At 39.1% G+C, this 17,298-nt stretch overlaps 1 protein-coding gene across 2 annotated transcripts in view; it reads right to left on the bottom strand.

Moving 5' to 3' along the window:
- Positions 1–14,822, bottom strand: part of HPRT1 (hypoxanthine phosphoribosyltransferase 1) — a 31,211-nt gene extending 16,389 nt beyond the window's left edge. The window contains exons 1-3 of one of the 2 annotated variants that reach the window (XM_059883273.1): positions 9,716–14,822; positions 5,713–5,819; positions 4,036–4,219 (exon numbers count right to left, since the gene is read on the bottom strand). In XM_059883273.1, the coding sequence (XP_059739256.1) occupies positions 4,036–4,219; positions 5,713–5,819; positions 9,716–9,766 (342 nt within the window). In that variant the 5' untranslated portion in view covers positions 9,767–14,822. The remainder of the gene's footprint in view (positions 1–4,035; positions 4,220–5,712; positions 5,820–9,715) is intronic. The other variant, NM_001034035.2, reaches the window with a different exon arrangement.
- Between the last annotated feature and the right edge of the window lie 2,476 nt (positions 14,823–17,298).

Below are 17,298 nucleotides of genomic sequence, written 5' to 3'. Positions count from 1 at the left end.
ATAAATCAGGCTAATTTTTCCTTTGATTACGGCCCACAAAAAATTTACTCATCTGACAACTTTCCCTCCTGAGGCTTTCTTCTTTTTTAAAAAAATTATTTATTTTTAATTAGAAGGTAATTTGGAGAAGGCAATGGCACCCCACTCCAGTACTCTTGCCTGGAAAATCCCATGGATGGAGGAGCCTGGTCGGCTGCAGTCCATGGGGTCACTAAGAGTTGGACACGACTGAGCGACTTCACTTTCACTTTTCACTTTCATGCACTGGAGAAGGAAATAGCAACCCACTCCAGTGTTCTTGCCTGGAGAATCCCAGGGACGGGGGAGCCTGGTGGGCTGCCGTCTATGGGGTTGCACAGAGTCGGACACGACTGAAGCGATTTAGCAGCTTAGCAGAAGGTAATTGCTTTACAATGTTGTGTGTGTTCCTGCTGTGCATCAACGTGAATCAGCCATAGGTATATATATGTCCCCTCCCTCTTAAACCTCCCACCCCATCCACTCCTCTACATTGTCACAGAACACCTGATTGGAGCTCCCAGCACCACACAGCAACTTTCCACTGGCTCTCTATTTTACATATGGCTATTTATGTTTCCATGCTACTCTCTCCATTCGTGCCACCCTCTCCTTCCCCCGCTGCGTCCATAAGTCTGTTCTCTATGTCTGCGTCTCCACTGCTGCCCTGCAAATAGGCTCATTAGCACCATTTTCCTATATTCCATATGTATGTTAATACATGATACTGTTTTTCTCTTTCTGACCTACTTCATTCTGTATAACAAGGTCTAGATTGATCCACTTCACTAGAACTGACTTTGTGGCTGACTAACGTTCCACTGTATACATGGACCACAACTTCTTTATCCATTCATCTTGTCGGTGGGTATCGAGGTTGCTTCCACGTCCTAGCTACTGTAAATGGTGCTGCAATGAACACTGGGGTACATGTCTTTTAAAACTGTGGTTTTCTCAGAGTATATCCTCTTGGAAAAGGAAACGGCAACCCACTCCAGTATTCGTGCCTGGAAAATCTCATGGACATAGGAGCCTGGTGGGCTACAGATCATGGGGTCGCAAAAGAGCCAGACATGACTTAGCAATGAAACAACAACAAGGTATACGCTCAGTAGTGGGATTGCTGGGTCATAGGGTAGTTTTAGTTCTCGTTTTTCAAGAAATCTCCATACTGTTCTCCATAGTGGCTGTCTCATTTTTTTTAATTAAACTATTTTAGTAAAAAAAATTACTAAAAAATTGAACTCACAATAGAGAAAATACATTTGCACAGTTACTAACTGCTTTTTAAAAAAATATCATAGATCTTTAGTGATAGAAAAGGTCACTTAATATATAGCATTTTACTTTTGAAGGATATATATACACATCTTAATACCTCCTGAAATTGACATATGACAGTTGCCAGCAACTTACAGATATAACTGACAGTGTCTTCTTTCTTAGCAGTACAAAAAGTAGTGGGAAATCTTAAAATCGAGGCTATCTTAGATTTAAACATGGTATCTGGAATCCCTAGGCAATTTCTCAACTAGGCAGTAAGCAAATAAAAATCTGAATAGCTAGTCTAAAAGTATGTAAACTATAATATGTGTGTGTATGCACAGAAAATTCTTCAAAATATTACAATTAAAAGAGGTACTGGAATTTAATTCCTTTATAATTTTTTATGGTTGTATGTTCTTTTACAGGTTTTTTTTTTTAATCAGAAAAATTTACTTTTTATTCTGAAGAAAAACTAGATAGGCTGTGTTAACACTGTTATGGCTGTTCATATATCCGGGGAAATTTAATAGTTCATGGAGCATTTCTTTAGGATAAGTACAGATCAGTTAATGTTTAATTCACTACTTCAAACTGGTGAAGATTACACTAACGTCATTGTTACCGATGCTACAAACAATTTTAAATGCCTATTTTATGATTACATCAAATTGTTTTATAATATGCACATGTAAATATCTTCCACAAGTTGATGAATTATTAAAGAGGGTAGAAATGTTACTTCAAATCAACAAAGTATATATGGTTTTCCTAATTTCTATTGTTTAGTAGTAAATCTACACAAAATGTCACATAAAATAGAACAGATAATTTTTCTCTATGGGAAAATTTACCTAAATGTTTGCTTTAATTATGTTCAAGATCTCAACACTTTTTATCAGTTGAGGACTTCAGCTTAACAATCCTCTAAGATCTAAAACTAACGGGAAAAAACTAGCAATTCCTTGGTGGTCCAGTGGTCGGGACTCCACACTTGCACTGCAGGGGCACAAGTTCAGTCTCTGATCAGGGAACTAAAATCCTGCATGCTGTGTGGCGTAGCCAAAAAAACAGAATTAAAATGTCAATGTTCCTACTGCTTCAAATTGCTCTATGACTATAAATATACTTAAAAAGAAAATATTAAACTCCCTTCATTTTTTAATGAGCTTTCTTTTCAAAGAAAGAACATTCTGCACACGTCTCCAGTAATGAAGTAGAAGTCATAAAGCAACAAAACTGATTTTTATGTGTATGTGTGTGGGCAGGAGGATTCTTCAGAAGATCAAAAACAGAAATCATGCCCTGGACTGTGAGCCTCTAAGCAATAGCATATTAAAGTCAGTTATATTGACTAGAATTAAACCTTAGTGTAAATCAGCAAAACAACTTCTGTTAAGTAAAAATCCAAATTTTGCATTTAAGCAAGTCTTTAATTCAAGCAAGATACGGACAAGTTAAAAGGAGTTTATAATTACAAAGTACTGTCATGATATATAAGCACAAAGATTTTTAACAGGATAGGGAAACTGTCTATGATGATACTTAAATAGTTGTCCAATCACCAGCAGGACTGATAAAAATGGGGGAAAGGTCAAAAACTTGGGTCAAATAGATGATTAACGAAAAGAAAGGAGGCTGAAAGTTAAATGTACGTAAGTGGTCCTTATTTCCAAATGGAAGTGTAAACATAACACAAGTTTCTACAAAGATGCCCTACAATACTGATTTATAAAGCAGAAAAAGATCAGACATTCATTCTAATCCTTGAAGAAGCTAGGGAAAAAAATCTATTATTTAAGGAAAATAGTAACTCTCAGGAATTACAATGCCAACATGCAACCAGAAAAAAGGCAACAGTATGAAGTAATAAAAATCAAGCATACGGATGATGAAATTCACATGAAAAGATGACATGGATTTTGGTTCACCCCACAAGCATCAATAATGCTTACTCTGTCAATATTCTGAAGCATTTGAGACTGTGTGACACAGACAGAGGGAATGTGACACAAAGGTGGTTTCTTCAATGTGCTAATGCTCGCACTCCAACACGCTTCCTAAAGGACAACTGCTGACCCTCCTTATTACTTACAACTAACTCCAAATGCCTAGGACTCCCTTGCAAGTCAATCTAGCGCCAGAGAGGATATCTGCCACCAATCAACAGAGGATCCCCTAAGTCCCAAGAGCAATTCCTCAAGGGGGTTTTAAAAATCCAGAAAACCGAAACTAAATCAAAAAAACTTTAAAATAAATATAGGCTTTGGGGGAGAATGGATACATGTATATGTATGGCTGAGTCCCTTCACTGTTCAGCCGAAACTACCACAACATTGTTAATAGGCTATATCCTAATACAAAATATAAAGTTAAAAGTTTGAAAAAAACTATAATAAATACTGGCGACTGTATAAGGCAACTAGTTTGAAAAAGACAATATTCACTTGGATATAAAGTACTAGGGAATATATTAGAAAAGCTCAGTAACCATGTAAAATGAACATGTAAGTATAGTTTGAAGAGCTTCAAAACATAGGAAAACCTACAGCTGCCATAGGTTTTTTTGGTTTTGCAAAACATAATGCTTCACAATAAATTCATGTTAATCTGAATTTTAGAATCCATGTAGTTTTGTTTTTATTTATTAATATAGATCAATTGGAATTTATGCATAATCAGTTAAAGCTGATACATATAGGATGCATAATAAAAATGCCATGTTTATTTTAAACATGTATGAAATATACTTACACAGTAGCTCTTCAGTCTGATAAAATCCACAGTCATAGGAATGGATTTGTCACTATTTCTGTTCAGTGCTTTGATGTAATCCAACAGGTCGGCAAAGAACTTATAGCCCCCCTTGAGCACACAGAGGGCCACAATGTGATGGCCACCCATCTCCTTCATCACATCTCGAGCCAGCCGTTCGGTCCTACAGAAATTAAAATCAGTAACTTAATAGAAATTAAATTATATTATTAAAAAAAACATTTAAACTTTATGGAAATTCCCCAGCAGTCCAGGGGTTAGGACTCCATGTTTTCACTGATGAGGGTCTGGATTTGATCCCTGGTAAGGGAACTTAGATCCTGCAAGCTGAAGGGAGTGGACAAACATTTAAAAAAAAAAAAAGGAGGTTCAAGTCAGTAAACCTATTGCTGATTCATGTTGATGTATGGCAGAAACCAACAAATATTGTAAAGCAATTATCCTTCAATTAAAAAATAAGTTCAAAAAAATATAAATAAATAAAATCAATGCATTGCAAATGTTAAAAAAAGGATTAAGCTTCCACAAAACACGTCCTCTGCCCCCTGTGAAGTCTATCTGTGCTCATAAAGCAAAGGTAAAAATTTCAAAAACCTTCAAAATCCATGTGTACTATAAGATCTATCATGAAAAATTTTAAAAAGCAAATTAAAATAAGATACAATTTTTACCTATCAAACTGGCAAATTCTGATAATACAATATTAGAAGAGACGGTGAAGAAAACAGCACACTCATATACCATTGGGAGTATAAATTAATATAACTTTCTGGAGGATACTTTGACAGTATCAAAACATTCAATAAACACCTTCCCCTTGGCCCAAAATTTCCCCATGCATAAAGTTAATTGACCAAATATCTGTAAAAGGATGTTCCCTTCTAGTATGATCTGTAAAAGCAAAAAAATGGAGACATCATGCATCCATCAATAAGGAACTGGTTATATCAATTATGGTACAGCCAGAAAGTGGAATGCCATGCAACCTTTAAATATTGACACAGTACCAGATGTACTAATCTGAAAAAATGTCCAATAAATTGTAGATCTATACAACAGCAATACTCATGTGTTAAAATATATGGTATACATACATAGGCAGTGAGTAGGGAAGAAATGTGTACAGGAGACCGAGAGAACTTTACTCTTCATGTTTAAGCGTCTAGAGTCAGAATATTTTAGAATATAGTTATAATAATATTATAATCTTAGAATAAAAAAGAACAGCCAGAGACACAAGACAAGCATTTAAAGAAAGTGAAGTTTTTCACTGAAATTTATTTAACAGAAAATTTTCAAGCTAGTGTGCGTAATAATCAAAATATGACCTTGCCTTCCCATGATTGAGCCCCACTCCATTACCCTGTTCAGGGTTGAGAAATCAAAGACTTTGTGACTAAAGTTCATTCCTCCAGTTTCCCTTCAATATTTACTTTATTCTTCTCCATACAGATTCCCGGTATACCATGACTTATACTGGGTTATTCATAAGTTCTCCTCCCCTCCCTTTTTGTCAAGAGGGCTTCTAAAATAGAAAGCATCAATTATGTGAAAAGCTGGCCTAGTTTATGTTCAAATATCAACTAGTTAAAACAGTTGCTGACACTAGAAATTAATATAAGGAAAGACAAAATTCCAACTTGAGATCATACTAACCTGTCCATAATTAGTCCATGAGGAATAAACACCTTCTCCAAATCCTCAGCATAATGATTGGGTATACAAAATAAATTTAGGTCATAACCTGGTTCATCATCGCTAATCTGAAAAAGAAATACAGCTGTGTTAATGAGAGCATTTCAGGATACAAACACTTGATTGGATTTAGATGTTTAAAAACCTTAGCCTATCACAGAAATTTAGATATTATGAGATATCTTGTGTGTGCTAAGTCATTTCAGTTGTTTCCAACTCTGTGACCCTATGGACTGTGGCCAAGAACTTTCTGTAACTTCATAGGTATAATGAATTGTAGTTATAGAAGAAATCAACCACGTTTCAGAGATGAACAGTTAAGATTACAGAAGTTGAATGACATGAAAATTTCTTTAGTTCAGCAGAGAAGAAAAACTAAATAGCTAAGACAAATATGGCAAAATCTTGATAATATTATAAACATAGGTGATAAGTACATAGAGATCAATTATACTTTTAATATGCTCTCCACTTTTGCATGTTTGAAAATTTAGTAAAAAATGTTTAATACACTATAGTCTAACAAGTTAAAATATCACAGTGAACAAGAAAAATTGATGGTCCCTAACTCAAATCAAAATAGTCTCATCTCACAGTAGGGGAAAAAAAACCCACCATGAAGCTAAGTGATTCCTTAAAAACCCACGCTTGCATAACTCTGAGACTGTTATAATCAACTCATGAGGAGCCTTCATACTAGACACTCTAAGATTGTTTGAGTAGGACCACATATTGGTCATCTTGGTATGTCCAGTTCCTGGAAAGTAAAATATTAATAACACTGAGGACGTGGTACCTGTGGTGGTGAAACATACTATGAGTACAGCTTTCTAAATTTTGTATATGAACCTATACACACAGAGGACTTCCCAGGTGGTGCTGGTAGTAAAGAACCTGTCTGTCAATGCAGGAGATGTAAGAGACGCAGGTTCGACCCCTGGGTCAGGAAAATCCCCTAGAGGAGGAAATGGCAATCCATTCCAGTATTCTTGCCTGGAGAATCCCATGGACATAGGAGCCTGGTGGGCTATACTCCTTAGGGTCACACAGAGTCAGACACAACTGATGTGATTTAGCACGCATACACACAGAAAAACTATAATAAAATCACAAAAACCTTTATCTTGGGGAGTGGAGTTACAGTGATTTTATTTAGCTATATATTTCAAATTGTCTTCGATGAGTATATATTGCTTTTTACAAAGTCAGGTCCTCATTAATTAGTTGTGGTAGTATGTCTTTTCATATATAATATGAAAAGCATAGGGAAATTTTCTAAGATATATTAAAACCAAATCTATGAATAAAAAATTATAATAGAAATAAAAGGAAGACAAGAAAAAAAAGAAAGGTTGGTATGCAAGAATATACCAAACAGTGGTCAACTGTAAGAACTGGGGACCTGCCACTTTCTGCACATTAATCTTGACTTGGGTTTTTTTCATTGTCAATTTCACTTAAAAAAAAATTATAGTTTCTTTATAATTTCTATTCGGCATTATATTTAAAATTTCTTCAGCACCTGGCCAGTTAGCTCAGTTGGTTAGAGTGGTGCTAATACAGCTTATTCCAAAGACACCAACCAGAATTATAATATTTTGTTTCACATTTTATTCAAGATGGAATATCTTCCAAATCACATTCAAGAAGCTGATGACATGAACTTTGGCAGCTGGCAAGAAATATTGGTCAAACCATAATTAAATCTTGCCAAGTCAGTTATTATCTATTGAGCATCTCCTGCTCCACTCAGCACTGTGTTAGGTGCTTAAGGACAAGTAGCTTGGTTTTCAATAAATTGTAAAAATAGATTTTTAAGATGCATCTATTATCCACAGAATTGATAATTATATTTTAAGAAATTTGAAGTTCATGTCGTCTTTCCTTCGGTCCCCAGAGTTCTGAGTTTTCCAGACTTTGGTGGAGTTTCAAGTGCTGTCAGACTGGTAGTAATTGCACGCCACTTCCGTCTGGAACTGTGGCCAGGAGGCTGGTGGTCATTTGGGCAGGTGGATCGGGACATGTCCACGGGCAAGGTCCAGCAGCACGCAGAGCACAGGCACTCGCTGGGCATGCAGCCTGAAGTCAATATGGGTTTGTTTTAAAAACAAACATGTATTACTTTCATACGCAGGGGGGAAAATCCTATTTTGGGTATGGGAGAAAGATTATGCTAGATCCTCTAGGGTGAAGTACTAATGTACCCAACTCAGCATTCACATCAGGCTTATTTCACAAGACATTACTACAAAAAGAATGGGAATGGGACATCTGTGACACCTACAGGAGTATTTTAAGTGAGTATTATTTTTATAATGCTTCATAACAAGCAAGGTATTACTTTTCCAAATTTTATAAACTGAAATCTAATCAAAGTTTTGGGAAAAGGAGAGGTAGACCTTACTAGATCCTATGCAAGGATAAACATTCATGTCAGGCTTGTCAGACTAGATCTGCTATTACCTGACAAGAATGAAAAATGTACCATTTCAGAGTGCTTTAAAATCAAGATCCAGAGCACCAAAATGGCTTCCCTTCCTCCCAGTTACTCACTGCTCTGTCACAAGCATAAACCAGGACCCACCCAGTACTCTGAAACATGCAAGACTTTCACGGAAGACTACTGCTTCTGTGAAAATGACTCAGTATCTGGCTATGGGTTTTGCATGCATCCTAAGAACTTCAAGTCTTGTTTGTATCCATCAAAGCTAATGTGAATTCTGCCCAGAGTTCAAGTCAGACACGCAGTCTAACACAGACAGATCAGCAGGGATATAGCCCCAAATAGGAATTCTGTCATCATGCCAAATTCATTTCCATCTCAGGGAATTCCCTGGCAGTCCAGTGGTTAGGACTCCATGCTTTCACTGCTGGGTGCCCGGATTCGATCCCTGGTCAAGGAACTAAGATCCCTCCAGCTGTGTGGCATGGCCAAAAAATGAAATTTTTAAACAAATTTTCTCCAATTGAAAAGGTTTTATTTTCAACTGGTACTATTCGATTTATATATCACATTCAGTGTAAAAGGGTTTTTTTGTTATTTGATGCATTAAAAAAAATACATCAATATAACTCTTTCCAAAAGGCAAAAACAAAATTCATAAAATCTGCATCACTTGAGGTACTTTAGACATAAATTCACAACTTTGTTATAATTCACTATAAATATATGGGGTTGCCATTTCCTCCTCCAGGAGATCTTCCCAACCCAGGGATCGAACTAGTGTCTCATACGTCTCCTGCAGTGGCAGGTGGATTTTTTACCACTGAGCCACCTGGGAACCTCAATATTAACTGATTAATATCTGATATGAATTAACCCCATCTAATATGGATTAGTTAACAATCCAGTGGGTACTTTGATAGGAAGGGATCATATATATTTAATTACATAAAAATGCATTCAGCATCCACCTTGATTATAGCACTATGCCAGATTTTGTAGGAGGATACAAAGATGATTATAAATTGAGAGACTTCAAAGAGTTTATAATCTAATGGAAAAGACAAATATATATATATGACTAACTATACAGCACATTAAAGCTTATAATCTGTACCATATCTAATCCCACAAGCCCACAAATGTGTGATTATCAAAAGTGCTTATATACACTAAAAATAAATGGAACCCAAGGTCACCTAGCACCAATGACCCCTTCCTAAAGAAATATTAAGCTTAAAGTATATGATAAAGTATTATATTCTGTTGCCTAAATTGCAAACTGAGTAAATTAGACTGACATGTCTCTGGCACCGAATTAGCACAGCCTTCTAAATCAACTAGGTGACAGAAATGCCCAACCTTGTATATGAGTATAAATTACATGGTATTATTTGTAGCTTGTATGTCTAAGGACAGTGGTTACTACCAACACTTCCTAAAAGAAGTGTATTAGTCTGCTGTAACAAAAAATCATAGACTGGGTGGCTTAAACAACAGTAATAGTAACTTATTTCTCACTGTTCTGGAGGCTGTGAAGTCCAAGATCAAGGTTAGCAAAGTAGGCTCCATTATGAGGCCTCTTCTCCTGGCTTGTAGGCAGCTATCTTCTCCTGGCTATGTGTGTGCTGGGGGCGGCGTGGGGCTGGGAACTCTGGTGTCTTTCTTCAAAGACCAAGGCCCCACCCCCACAACCTTATCTAATCCTAATTACCTTCCCAAATACCACTGCTTGGCAGGGCAGGTGGGGCGGGGCGGTGGCTAAAGCTTCAACATGTGAACTTAAAATGCCTCAAGCTCACAAAGAAGCTTCTGGATGGCTTTGGGAAGGGCCCAACCCCAAAATATTTAGGGGAGAGCTCTGGAGGGGCTGGAAGTGGAAAACAAATGAAAATGTGGTTTCTTTGCAGATACATCTTTCCTTCTATGATTCCCAGTTCAGCCAGAAATGGCCAAAAGATAGGTTATTAATAGCTCTGAGACACTTACCATTTACTCAGTTCAGAAATCTGACTGCATCTACTCAGAGCTTTAGAAGGTAGCTTTCAAATTCTAACTCATCTATAATAAACTTGTTAATGGTAAAATCTATAAGGCACTTTTATTAATATGAAAGATTACTGAAAAATGTAACATTACTATATATCTTTTGTTTAGGACCAAAATCCATCTTTTACTATCATAACTTATCAAAATTATTTTATTTTCCAGTAAAACTGGAGCCACAAATTCTTAATAATTATATGTGTCACATCTATAATAATGGTTTTCATACATGAAAAATGTTGTTGCTTGTACATAAGATGTCTAATTACAAAGATATATTATCTAAAATTACAGTAAGCAAAGAAATTAACTAGAATGAAGATAACACATGCAACATCAATTCATCATCTGTGAGCTGGATGGCTTAGGTCTATTTGTGATCCAAAAATGACAATGTTTATGCGTCTAAACAAGACTAAATGGAAGTGAGGAAATGAGTTTTAAAATGTGAATTAAAAGGTGTACAGTAATAGATAAAATACATTTTATTTTATTCTTAGTAACCAACAATACGGGCTTCCCAGGTGGTGATAGCGGTAAAGAATCTGCCTGCCAAGGCAGGAGACCTAACAGACAAGAGTTCTCTGAGTCAGGAAGATCCCCTGAAAGAGGAAATAGCTACCCATTGCAGTACTTTTGCCTGGAGAATCCCATGGACAGAGGAGCCTGGCAGGCTACAGTCCGTAGGGTCGCAAAGAGTTGGACACTACTGAAGCAACTTAGCACACACACACCAACAATAATCCCAAGCTTCCAGAATGGGCAGAAATGACCAGGTGGCATATTTTTACCTTTGATATTCAGACACTTCAAACTCTCAAAAAACACCAAAGCAGATATGTCATACCCTTGGGATAATCTGTGATAACTCAGGGTATCTTAAGACCAAAATTATGAATTTCTGATGCATTTATTCCTAAATGTGAAAATAGTTTAAGCTAGTAGTATGTTCATTTTCCAATTTTATATCAGCCTTACAAATAAATTACATACATCACTTGCTTGCCCTCCCTTCTAATAGGTAAAGAATTAAAAGCTTTACAAGAATCTAAGGCTTACAAGAATTAAAATCAGCATTCTATTCAACTCAGGGATAAATTATTACCTGCTTCTATGTAAGCGGGCCCATAACTACTATCTATATGTACAAGGACATGCATTTAGCCAACATTATCATCTTTCCTTTCCAGTGTGCACAGTAGAATAATAGGCATGTTAACTCTGGGCAAAATACATGCCTATCAATTATCAGAAGCACAGTGCTGAAGATAGTAGTTCACAGCAATTTCAAATGTCTGTTTGAATTCTTATTTGTAGCAAATTTTTCTAAATATTAGACATTTGGCAGCCACTGGTAGGAAAGTAACAGTCTCAATATTGATATTAACAATGGTGGCTGGCAATTTTACAGCATATAAATCTTACTGATGCATGTAATATACAATTACAGAGGAAGAAGAGGACACTAGCACATCTTCATCTTTAGCATCTCTTCACACTGGGGGTAAAAATGACACGGCCTAATTACTCCCTAGTGAACTACAGAAAGCTAACAGAAAGCTAAAAGAACTCCAAGACCCTTCTTCTCTGTTGATCTGGTTGTTCCTTTTGTCTTTTTCCCACCTCTTGCCTACAGACTTTCTGTAATACCTAGATATAAAAAATGGATGGAAAAAGTTAAGATGAATCTATAGGATGCATGTCATATTAATTAATCAATTTTAGAATGAAACCACCAAATTCAACTACTCCATTTCTCAGCAGTCACCAAGGATAATTTTGGTCTACACTGTCAGCCTAAATCCTGTTGATAAAATGATAGTGTTGTGGACCCCAAAAAAGCACTATTTTATCAATTCTGTGAAAATGTGGCAGGGTAAGATTTAAGCCCAGTTAATAGGGATTACATTTCTAGCAGTGCTGCTGCTAAGTCACTTCAGTCGTGTCCGACTCTGTGCGACCCCATAGACGGCAGCCCACTAGGCCCCTCTGTCCCTGGGATTCTCCAGGCAAGAACACTGGAGCGGGTTGCCATTTCCTTCTCCAATGCATGAAAGTGAAAGTGAAGTTGCTCAGTCTTGTTTGACCCTCAGCAACCCCATAGACTGCAGCCTTCCAGGCTCCTCCGTCCATGGGATTTTCCAGGCAAGAGTACTGGAGTCGGCCATCCTGAAATGTAGAAGATATTTTATCCACATAATGTATTTCTGATGCTTCATAATAACCTGCAAAAATTTAAAAGCTTGTTCTTTGTTCAAGTGTGTCCAAGTTTTCCCTGGTAGTTTAGAGACATACTTAGAAGTAGCATGGGTCTTACCAGGTAGATCTGGCGGTCAATTTCATCTGATTGATATTGGGTAAGTTACTTCATCCATCTATGCCTCCAAGATCATACTAGTATTTATCTACCTCCCTCAACGTCCCTCGGAATATCTATTATGTATTCTTAGGGCATTTATACTAGATAATGTTGTAAAATATTTACTTCACTGCCTAAGACATAGTATGTACTAAATAAACACCTACTACTGTCACTTTGAACTTAAAAGTGGAGAGGTTAAGAGCAGACTCTGGGGCCAGATAGCTTAGATTCAAATTCTAGTATTGCTGGGTCATCTTGGGAAAGTTACTTAACCTCTCTGAGCCAGGTAAATTTTTTAAATAAACATCAAACCAATTAATATGTATAAAGGGCTTAGTAACCAGCACATAGCAAGCACTATTTAACTGTTTGTTATTGCTAACATGGAGACAATTTCTGGGAAGGAAATAAAAAAGGGAACAGGAATTTGCAAACCAAAAACACAATGAATATCTTGATGTTTAAACAAAACTAACAGCCAGTTATAGCAAAAATAATTCACTGTATGCTGGGGCAAGCATTGGACCCCAAAACTTAAAACCAATCAACCTCCTCAGCAAGTGAATAAAAATAGCTGAGTAGGTACTATTAGCATCATATTTAAGCACATGGCGCTTGATAGAGACCTAGGTTTGAGTCTGAGCTCCTTTCAATAACTTCAGAGATTTAGAGCCTAAAAGGATTCAAAGATTCCCCATCTGTAAAATGATAACCATACTTCTGTTAGAGGGTTGTTTTGAGGACTAAATAGGGATAGGCAGGTAATGACAATGATAGGATCCCAGCTGCTACTGTTGCTAAGCCGCTTCAGTCGTGTCCGACTCTGTGCGACCCCATAGACGGCAGCCCACCAGGCTCCCCTGTCCCTGGGATTCTCCAGGCAAGAACACTGGAGTGGGTTGCCATTTCCTTCTCCAATGCATGAAAGTGAAAAGTGAAAGTGAAGTCGCTCAGTCATGTCCCACTCCTAGAGACCGCATGGACTGCAGCCTACCAGGCCCCTCCTTCCATGGGGTTTTCCAGGCAAGAGTACTGGAGTGGGGTGCCATTGCCTTCTCTGAAGGATCCGATAGGATCCCAGGGCAGACTCCATTAAGACCACTGCTCTTTAAGTCACAAGGCCTAATATGAAATAGAATCCTTTCTTTTTTAGGGCTCAACGGTTTATTTAATTTACTCATCCAACAGAAAATCATCGAGAATTTCTTACGTGCAAGGCACTGTGATTCCTGCCCTTTTGGGAGAGACAATCAACAGGTAATAAGGTAACTGTTAAAATAATAATAATAGTAATAATGCAGGCTAAGGCATTTAACTATTGAGAGAGGGTTGGCTCTTTTAGCAAGCATGATCAGAAGGGGAGAGCAAGGGGAGGGAGCAGCTTGGCTTCTTGGAGAAACAAGAACCAATGAGGTTGGAGACAGGATACCAGAGACGGATTATGGTACCAATGTCCTTGAAGGTCAGGACCAGATTCGCATTTTTTATGCCCCCTGAGACATCAAAGAGCAACGGATTGGGATTCAAGCATATCTGATTACGAGGCCTGGCTTACCTCTGGGCTGTGGGAAAATTACCTAATATCAGTTAACTATTTTCTACGCATGTAGGTATGGTTACGGCTGCCAAGGCTGCCGCGAGGATGCAATGAAGCAATGCGCATTCCCACAGATATTCATCATAGTGTTTGCAGAACTAAGTGAAAATACCAGTCCCCGCATGCCTCCCATGTGGTCGTTTCCGTGCCCGGGGCCCTCTCCGGACCTGCCCTGAGGACCTCACTCCCACACTCCAAACCTGCAGAGAAGAGCCTCTCCTAAGAAATCCCCCACCCTCACCGCGCCAGATCATTCCCGAACTGGCCCACGGCCCCTCCCCATAGCACGCTCGCCAGCGGCACATGTCAACCAAAACGCCATTTCCACCCTCTCCTCCCACACGCAGCCCTCCTTCCCGGGGCTCTCCAGAGGCGGCCACCCCGACCTCGCCGTTCCGTCACCCCAACGCCCCAGCGTGACACGCGGCCGAACCCAGGAAGATGCGGCCTCCCCCCTTCCCGCGACCCCAGGCCACCCGGACCCAAGCCCGCACTGCGGCCCCGCGGCTCGGGGGGGGCCGGTGGCAGCCGCCACGGGCCTCGCGAGCCAGGTTGCTCACCACCACGCTGGGGCTGCGGGCCGCCATAACGTAGCCGGCTGGCGCGCGGGCTGAAGGCAGTCTGGGGAGGAGGAAGCCGGTGGCGGGGCCGAGCGGGAGGCGGAGGCGCGGCGGTGGGCGGCGCCGCGCGGGAAAGCCAAGAGGTCTGCAGGAGCGCTCTCCACCGCCGCTCAGAGCTCCGGAGCAACAGGCCCCGCCCCGCCCCGCCCCGCCCAGGGCCGCCCGCGCGCTCCCCGCGCGCCTCCGTGGGCGCCTGCGGGTTTCCACGCTCCGGTGGTGGCCGTGGGAATTTTCTTCCCAAGGAAGTGGAGAGTCGTCCGCAACCTCTCTTTTGCTTTCCCTCAGTCTCTGTCCAGACGGTCCCCAAATTCCCAGACCTGCCGCCGCCCTCCTTTCCTCCCAGTGGCCCTAAATCGGGCACCGACTCTTCAGGTTTCTGTCACCACGTGGTTCCTCTCGCCCAGCGTCCCCTTCCCAAGACCTTGGACTGCATTGCGGCTTCCATTTCCCTGAATCGTGGCCCAATTCTAACAAAAATCTTTAACTGGGTGTACGAGTTGAGACCTAGAACCGTAGAGTCAACCCGAACAGGGTATAAATCCGAAGGGAAACCTTAACTGTTCTTTGACTGTGCGAATCAGACTCACTGAGCCACTCTTTTGCGTCTCAGTAAAATGAGGGTATTAACTTGGATCGTTGAGAAATAATGATATGTACGTAGACGGTGTTCTATGAGCACACACACACACACTATATATATATATATATATATATATATATAATATATTATATTTTACATTACATTACATATATATATATGTAATGTGTGTGTGTGTGTGTGTGTGTGTGTGTGTGTACAACACTGAAGACGGTGCACGATCAGTAAATGAGAGCTATCGCCTTCACTGATCTTTATTCTTTGCCGCCACAATTTCCGATATGAATCTGGGGGGGAAAATCTTTCCCTACACTCCAATAGGTCGAGCACGCCAATAACAGTTGTTCCATTTCTACTGTGCTCATCTGTGTAGCTCCAGCACCCACCACAGCGCCTAGCACATAGTTGGTGGCCTCCATTAAGGCCACTGACAGGTACGTGGTGGGAGGAGATTTGTGAAACTGGGCAAGTCATTGAACTCGGAGCGTCAGTCTCTTTCTCAGTTACGAACTTTTTGTACCTATCTTTTGGTGATCATGAGTGTATTTCCATTGGGTATAGACGTTGACGTTCATATCAGCACATTTTTATTACTTATTCCTTTAACAAACACTGTTGCCCTAGGAAGTTAAATCAGAGAAGTTTCGGTTATATATTTGGCCCCTGACACAAGCGGACTCAGCCGCCCACGTTGGTTTCTAAATCAAGTTCCAACTCTTCAGAACCCTTCCAGCTTGCTTCTGCTTTGCAGTTTCTTTCTCCAACCCCTATACTCCTGTATTTTAACAGAGACTTGAAATAAATGGTGAAAGCCAGTGATTTTAAAGACAAAGAAACAAATCATTATTTCAACCTTGTCATTTTAGGTGACAACTTGGAGCTTTTACTTGTGAAAAAAAAATTTTTTTAACAGCAAACAGAGTACAACCTACAAGAGGTAATCCTTTTGTTTGGTAAGTGAAAATCTGGTTCATATATGACATCTTTTGCTGATTTTGGACAATAAATTTTAAATTGAAATGTATTCATTTAAATTTTTAATTGTTTTAAAACTAAAGATGAAACAAGAAAATAATGGTTTTTACTAATTACTATTTTTTCTGTAGTAATTAGTAATACCATTATTTTAACAGAAAATAATTTTGTCAGATAGGCAAAATAATTTTCTCACATAATTTTGTCATTCTGGGTGTCAAATATGCTAGGCATGCCACCATTCTTCACTAGAAGATCTGCATGCAGAAAGCAGTAAAAAAAAAAGCATGGGTATAACGCAACATTCCCCTGCCCCACCCCTGCCTTTCAAGAAACAATTTTGTAATCCACTTATGTGGACAGAATGAGGAATTATTTCTATACTACAGCCAATTCTGAGTATATTTCTGCTCCACAGGTTTCTTTGTTTAGTAAGAACCTTGTTTTTACCATGGTACTGTGTATTTCTATGGGGGGAAAAATCACTGCAAAAATCCGTATCCTAAATGTTGAAAAACTGAATTTACAATAGCCTTCTCAATGTCAGATGTTTCTCCATCAGATTAAATTCTCATTAGTTTTACTTTGATTCCATGAATTGGATGAGAAACTGAACAATTACTGGAATTAACTAATGGGATGGTTCATTTTATGTGCCAACTTTGCTGGGTTGTGGTGCCCAGATATTTCATCAAACATTATTCTGGATGTTTCTATGCAGGTGTTTTTTGGATTAGATTAGCATTTAAATCACTGGATTTTGAGTATACCAGATTACCTCCATTTCAAGTCCTAAATAGAACAAAGGCTAACCTCCCCTGCCGGCAAGAAAGAATTCTGCCAGCCAGACTGGAACTGCAACTCTTCCCAGTTTCCAGCCTGCTAGCCTTCTCCATCAGATTTTGG

This window comes from Bos taurus, chromosome X (assembly GCF_002263795.3).
Source record: "Bos taurus isolate L1 Dominette 01449 registration number 42190680 breed Hereford chromosome X, ARS-UCD2.0, whole genome shotgun sequence".
NCBI classification, from domain to species: domain Eukaryota; kingdom Metazoa; phylum Chordata; class Mammalia; order Artiodactyla; family Bovidae; genus Bos; species Bos taurus.
Note: the sequence above shows the minus strand (reverse complement) of the source record. Positions and strands in the feature narration are given on the sequence as shown.